Consider the following 7,556-nt stretch of genomic DNA (forward strand, 5'->3'; position numbering starts at 1 on the left):
CAAATGGCTTCCACCCTCCTCTCCCTGCCCCCCAGGCCCTAGGCAGAAAAAAACAAATGGCTTCCACCCTCCTCTTCCCTCCCCCCTCCCAGGCTCTAGGTAGGGAAAACAAATGGCTTCCATCCTCCTACCCCCCCACCCCACCCCTCCTCCAGCCACAACTACGTTTCAGCTAAGAAGCAATTATGTTGCCTTTATCATTGACAAAAAGGCTGGAATGTCAGATGCTCAGAACAAAAGGCTACCTGGGGTGCCTAGCTCTTGCTCCTGTCAGATCATCTCACCTTACCACCTACCCTAAGCTTCTCTGGCCAGCCTGACAGCTGGGGTCTTCCCTTCCCTTCCCCCAAATTCTAATTTCTATTTAAAAAAAACAAAAAACAAAAAACCTGGAGGGGGGAACCTGACATTTTGGCCATGTGTGCTCTTGGGTCCACTTTCAATAGTCTTTGCCCTCCTTTGCTCCTTTTTCTTCCTCTCATTCTCCTTCCCCCTCTCTCCTTTACTGGCTGTGTTCAGTCTACTTCTTTCTCTACCTGTTCTGGACTCTTCCAGGTGCCTCTGGTTGTATCTCCCTCATGTCTACAATAAAAACCTCAACCTTACCTTGGAGTGGTCATGTCTTCCTTTGATTCGCACTCAGTCTTAAATGGCATGTATCCATCAAACCCTCAGCGCTTAGAAAACTATGTAGGAAAGGTGGGATGATTCGGCAATGAATCACACCCAGAAAACAGCATCTTCCAAACACAACAGGGCTAAAAACATAGAAACACACAGAGACTGTGGCAGCATACATAGGGCCTCCACAAATTCAAGCCAGATGGAGTCCCAGTGCAGAGAGGGGAAAGTAGACACAACCTCTCATCCCTAACCAAGAAGTTACTCAATTGATAACTGCTTGCAAAGGAAAACATAGTTTTCTTCAGTGGAGTTTCACCAGCAGTAGAAGCCAACAAAAACCACAAAGGTATTTTTGTAGACATTTTTTTTTGTCTCTCATTGCTTTTCTTAAGCAATTTTTTACATATTGGTCTTCTGATTGAATATTACAGTTTGCAATTTGTTTTTTTTTAATGGTGTGTATGTGTTTCCTTTTTCTTTGTTTCTTTTGTTCTGTTGTTTTGTTTTGCCTGTTTGTATTCTGAAGAGAGAGAGAGAAAAAGAAATCATGGAGTTGGATGACTGGGAAAGTAGAGAGAATCTGGGAGGAGAAACCATGATCAGAATATATCGTATAAAAATTATTTTCAAGCCGGGCATGGGCAGTGGTGGCACTCCTTTGATCCCAGCACTTGGGAGGTAGAGGCAGGTGGATTTCTGAGTTCAAGGCCAGCCTGGTCTATAGAGTGAGTTCCAGGACAGCCAAGACTACACAGAGAAACCCTGTCTCAAAAAAACAAAAAACAAAAAATTATTTTTAGGCCGGGCAGTGGTGTCACATGCCTATAATCCTAGCACTTGGAAGGCAGAGGCAGGTGGATTTCTGAGTTCGAGGCTAGCCTGGTCTACAGAGTCCCAGGACAGCCAGGACCACGTCAAGGGGCAGGCCTCACACCCAGGAGTAGTTGAATAACACATTTTGAACTTCATGAATCTTTTTTTTTTTTTTTTTTTTTACATGGTTTTTTTGTGCTGTCCTGGAACTCACTTTGTAGACCAGGCTGGCCTCGAACTCAGAAATCCACCTGCCTCTGCCTCCCGAGTGCTGGGATTAAAGGCGTGCACCACCACGCCCGGCGAACTTCATGAATCTTAAGAGAGAGAAACAGAACATAAATTTGGATGGGTAGGTAAATAGGAATAGACCTGGGAGTAGGTGAGGTGATATGATCAAAATATATTGTATGCAAATTCTCAAAAAATTAATTAAAATATTTTTAAAGATGTATTTATTTTATGTATATGAGTACACTGTAGCTGTCCTCAGACACACCAGAAGAGGGCATCAGATCCCATTACAGATGGTTCTGAGCCACGATGTGGTTGCTGGGAATTGAACTCAGGACCTCAGGAAGAAGAATCTCTTATCCACTAGGCCATTTCTCCAGCCCCCTAAAATATTATTTTTAATTGTATTAGTTATTTACATTCCAAATGTTGCCCCTCTTCCTGGTCCCTCCTCCAAGAGTTCTCAAAAGACAAAAAGAATATAGAGGACGACAGTCTAAAGAACTGTTATGAAAGTATTCCAGAATCAACAGCAGGAATATCTGAATTAAAGCAATGGTCATAGGGAATGAAGACAAAGGAATTAATGACACAACATTAGAGAGAAAAGTCTGAACAAGATTTTGTAACTGAGTTGCTACAAGATTATGTAATTATGTAATTATGAACAGATTCTGGTTATAACCTTAATAATATTGCCAGTCCTAAAACTAAGATTTCTGCTTTGTTACATTTGTGAGAAACTCCAATCTCTTCAGATGACACAAAAGGTCTTCCTTTATTTTTGATAAAAGACTAATTAATATGTCTTCAAGAACAGAGATTGTGCTGAGCAGTGGTGGCACATGCCTTTAATCCCAGCACTCAGAACAACTTGCAGGTGTTCATTCTCTTTCTAGGAATCAAACTCAGGTCATCAGGCTTGATTACAGACAAAATGGAACCACTAATTCATTTATCTCTGACTCCTCAGAAATTAGTTTTCAGCATGACAATGATGGATATGCAATTGATTTTCAAAAGAATGAATGAGGAAGAAGGAAATGGAAAAATAAAGTGTGAGAAGACAGAAAAGAGGTTGGCTACATAATAGTAAAAAGCCCATTACATGATTTGAGTACCAGAAAGTGATTCTTTTTTGTTTGTTTGTTTGTTTGTGGGTTGGTTTGTTTTTTTTTTGTTTGTTTGTTTTTTCGAGACAGGGTTTCTCTGTGTAGCCCTGGCTGTCCTGGAACTCACTCTATAGACCAGCATCTTCTCCAGTTTCTCTGAATTCACTAGCAGGAGTCCTGAAAAGGAAAATTCACTTAACCATATCCAAGAAGACCCAAAACCATTCTTTCTCCTCCTTCATACTCACAATTTCTTCAGACAGTTGGCTGTTGAAAGAATCAGCCTTGTAGTCAGAACAATACCCTGGCAATTATCAGGCATAGATGCCAGCCATGGTATATCAATGTAGCTATTCGTTGGTAGTAGATTTCCAGTCACTGAGCTTGAACTCACACTCAGTCTTGACATTTGGGGCACTGAAAAGGGGGTATGATAGGAATAGAGATGGTGAACATAACGTTAAAGACAGTTTCACTACTGAAGATCTGAAGATCTACTTAATATACTCAAATTCAGCTAGAAAGTTTCTGTTGCATATTCAATGTGGCCTAACTTCTTTTGCATATGTGATTGATATTCTATGTGAGTAAATATGAATGTGCTATTTCCATCATGACAACATGATGCTACATCTTTTTCCTCTGAGCATTTAAACTAAATGAAAATACAGTTTGTGTGAGGAAAGATAGACAAAGGCATCACATGTGATGCAAAGAAATTTAAAAGGTGGGCAGAAAGTCATGGGAGAGAGAAGGAAGTAAAAGGAAGGGAAATGGATCTATAAATGTAGCAGACAGAGAAGTGAATGAGAAGACGTGGTAAAGGAGGCTGAACTAATTCAGAAAGGGATAAGTAAAATAGGGATAAAAAGAACAGAATAGTCTTTGGCCATAAAAGGGAAAGAATAATACATAAAGATGTCCAGGTATCCATGACTTACCAGCCCAGCAGTAGCAAACAAAACGCAAAACACAGTAAAGCCAAAGTAGAGCCTTCATTTCGAGTCAACTGGCAAGAGGTGTGTTGTGGAAATCCCAAGGCAACAGCAGCTCTAGTCATCTAGAAGCACAGTTCAGAGGTTATAGAATGTCTGACATCATAACACCTATTATGAGATTTGGTCTTCCTCTTGTAGCCTCCTTAGGGCTGCTTAAGATAGAAAACTAGGGGCAGCAACATAGTTTAAAATCAAGCATTATTTTCTTTTTAAACTCTATTTTTTTTAATGCTTTATTTAGTCAGAAAAGAGCTGATACTTGTCCTAGCCTGGTGTGAGAGGCTAATTTCTCTGCTACACAGAATGAGTGACTGACATCGTTGTGTAGCTCAGCTTCAGTTCTTCAAGAAGGAACAACAGGAATAACATAAGAATAACAGGTCACTGGAAAGTTCAATGCCCAGCAGACTAGATAGTATTAAATCTTCAGGCTTGAAAGCAATCTTCTTTGCTTCATTGCCTTCCTTTTAGACATATGAGAATGGAATTAGATTCCCAAACTTCTAGGAAGAAGAGCCTATACCATGTGTCTCACAGATTTGGGGGTATCATGCCCATAATTGTTTCAGCACACAGAGACTCTGAAGTTCTGGTTTCTTGTAGATGGACCTATCTCCATGACCTTTAGTCCTTTAGGTAGACATTATATAGTGGCCTTAATACAGGGCTCCCTCTTGGATTGTTCTTCTGGGAGTTCTCATTCCTAGAGTAGTCTCACTCATATAGCATTTTCTACCTGATTCCTGTGGGCTTCTAAGACATTCTTAGAAATCTAGATGAAAGTAGCAGTACCTCCACAGCTTATGTGTCCTGTTTGCCTATGTGGATGTGGGGGCTGGAGAGATGGCTCAGCAGTTAAGAGCACTGACTGCTCTTCCAGAGGTCCTGAGTTCAATTCCCAGAAACCACATGGTGGCTCACGACCATCTGTTATGAGACATACCTCTTCTGGTGTGTCTGAAGACAGCTGTAGTGTACTCACATGCATAAAATAAATAAATCTTTAAAAAAAAATAAACTATGTGGATGCTGTCAAGATTTATGATCCATGCCTTCTGGAGTAATAGTTTTAACTGACTTCTGGCCTTTTAAAACCACAAATAGAATAGCCAAAGACTACTACTCAATGTGCTTAAATAGAGATATAAAGTAGCCTTAGGCAGTAAGTCAAAAACATCAAAGTAGTCTGCCTCCATGCCACTTTCTAGTGGCCTGGGACTTTCCTTTTTTTTTTTTTTTTTTTTGGTTTTTCGAGACAGGGTTTCTCTGTGTAGCCCTGGCTGTCCTGGCACTCACTTTGTAGACCAGGCTGGCCTCGAACTCAGAAATCCGCCTGCCTCTGCCTCCCGAGTGCTGGGATTAAAGGCATGCGCCACCACGCCCGGCGGACTTTCCTTTTAAAACTTTTTTTTCCAAGGCCCTGGGACTCTGGACCTGTGAAGTGTGCAGCACCCTCCACTGTTATAGTGAATAGCACCTAACATCCTCTTATTCATTCTGATCTCCTTACCAAGAGATCCTTTGATCATGTCCCTGGTTTTCTCCTTTTAGCAAATGCTTGATTCTTTACATGGTCATGATGAGAAATTTCCAAATCTTTACTTCCAGTTTCCATCTTGATAGTAAATTCAGTTTAAATAATTTCTCTGTTTTCATATGTATATAATACATAGAGAATACTAAAGCTTAGATCTAAAGTGCCCCCCCAAAACTCGTGTATTTTGTTCTTTGTTCTTCAGCCTATGGCACTGCTTATGAGGTATGCCCTAGAAAATGCGCACATTGGTGCAATAGTGGCATAACTGTTTATGGGGGTAACCAGAGGCTCTCTTGATTTGATTGGAGGCTGTCTCTGTAGGTATAGTATTGTAAATATGATCAAAACCCATGGCTAGGGAAGTCATAGGCCCAAAGGGAGAATCTACTAATGTTGTTTTCTAAATTCTCATGCTATCAAACTACCTTCTAAATACTTATAGCCATAGATTGGTGCAGCTCTAAACCTCAATCAGAGAAACTTCTTATTTCAGTTTATAGTGACTAATGCTGAGACCTATAACTGTTCAAAGCACTGAAAATATGCAACTGTAAATGCTCATTCATAGAACACTCTTCACCAAAGCACTGGGAACATGGAAGATGGGGATGGAATGAAAGAGCCAAAGGATTGAGAGAAATGCTGTAAAATGTTGTCCTCCAGATAGGATATGGATGAATCTATTGCTAGACTGTCTCTGACCCACCAGCTTCCAAATAATGACACAGATACTTATATATTTATTTATGAAAGCTTAGGCCTTAGCCTCAGCTCCTGGCTTCAGATCTTTGTTAAGTCAATCAGAGAATGTCTTAGGCAGGTGAGGAAGGAACAAATATACACCTCCATACACTATGCAAAAATGTCATCCTGACATTTTCCCCTTTTAGTCCAATAAATAGCTTTTTTCTAATATCAATAAACTATAAAAAAGAACAATTATGAGAACTCTCAGATAAGAATTATATTCACATATCCAGTCCTTTGTATTTTGCACCTTTGGAGAAAGTACTCTACTACCTATCCTATCTTGGTGAGTTCAAAGTTCTATACCTAAATCATTTTCTATCATAACTTTAACTACAAACATCTTTCTAGACCTTAAACCATTTTCTTAAATCCTAAACAACATAACTTATATGTGAGACTATAACTATATTCAACCCCATCAGAGACCTGAGAAGGATAAATATTACCTGAGAATGTCCCATAGGTCTGTATGTTTGGTCCTCAGTTAATAGAACTGTTTTTAAAGGATTAGGAGGTCTGTTCTTGGAGTAGGTGTGACCTTATTGAAAGAGGTACATAATTGAAGGTGGGCTTTGAGGTCTCAAATTCCCACAGTACACCAGTCTCAGTCTCTTTTACCCACTGCCTGATAATCAGGGTGTAAAGCTCTCAGCTACTGTTCCACTGCCCTATCTGTCTGCTTCCCAGGATGATTGTGAACTAGCCCTCTAAAATTGTAAGGCAGCCCCAATTAAATGTTTTCTCTTAGAGGTTACCTTGTCATGGTGTCACTGCAGAACAATAGAACAGTAAGATGGAGGACAAAGGTAGGCTCAGAAAGGAATAAGTGAAAAGATGGTGTTTATCATACAGCTTAAGATCAATGTTAAGTAAGCTTGCTAGGGCTTGCCATTAGTAATAGTAAGGATGCCTAGAGACTGGGTAGTCAAATAAGAGAAGATCATCCAGGAAAAAAATAGTCTCTCCCATGTCAGTAAGGAATGTAATTGTGGTCCGAGATACACTGACGGTATCCCAGATACAATGAAGGCTTATCCACAGACGTAGTGAATACAGGAGCTTTTCCTGTGGCCTCACCAGTCCTCAAAGAGATAAAGGTTTCCTGACTCACGAAGCTCCTCGTAGTCCAGGAACAAAGTTAAGGGCATTTTTATCTTTTTCATGTTTGACTAAGTCCTTGAATGGAGGCTGGCCTTCCTTCACAGGTGAGAGAGGGACATTCTTTCTTCCAATGGTGCTTCACTTTTCAGATTAGTCATAGCCCTGGGAAAAGCTTGTCACCTAGGAGTTTAAGAAGCTGTATATGTATCAAAAGATGGCCTAGTCGGCCATCACTGGAAAGAGAGGCCCATTGGACTTGCAAACTTTATATGCCCCAGTACAGGAGAATGCCAGGGCCAAGAAGTGGGAATGGGTGGGTAGGGGAATGGGGGGGGAAGGTATGGGGGACTTTTGGGATAGCATTTGAAATGTAATTGAGGAAAATAC

General features: G+C 40.5%; 1 protein-coding gene across 2 annotated transcripts in view; it reads right to left on the reverse strand.

The window, feature by feature from the left end:
• The window catches only part of LOC110286813, a 64,967-nt gene extending 61,147 nt beyond the window's left edge, over nucleotides 1–3,820 (reverse strand). For both annotated transcript variants that reach the window (XM_021153425.2, XM_021153424.2), the window contains exons 1-2: nucleotides 3,725–3,820; nucleotides 3,032–3,200 (exon numbers count right to left, since the gene is read on the reverse strand). In XM_021153425.2, the coding sequence (XP_021009084.1) occupies nucleotides 3,032–3,200; nucleotides 3,725–3,782 (227 nt within the window). In that variant the 5' untranslated portion in view covers nucleotides 3,783–3,820. The remainder of the gene's footprint in view (nucleotides 1–3,031; nucleotides 3,201–3,724) is intronic.
• Between the last annotated feature and the right edge of the window lie 3,736 nt (nucleotides 3,821–7,556).

The sequence above is a fragment of the Mus caroli genome, chromosome X, assembly GCF_900094665.2.
Source record: "Mus caroli chromosome X, CAROLI_EIJ_v1.1, whole genome shotgun sequence".
Lineage (NCBI taxonomy): Eukaryota > Metazoa > Chordata > Mammalia > Rodentia > Muridae > Mus > Mus caroli.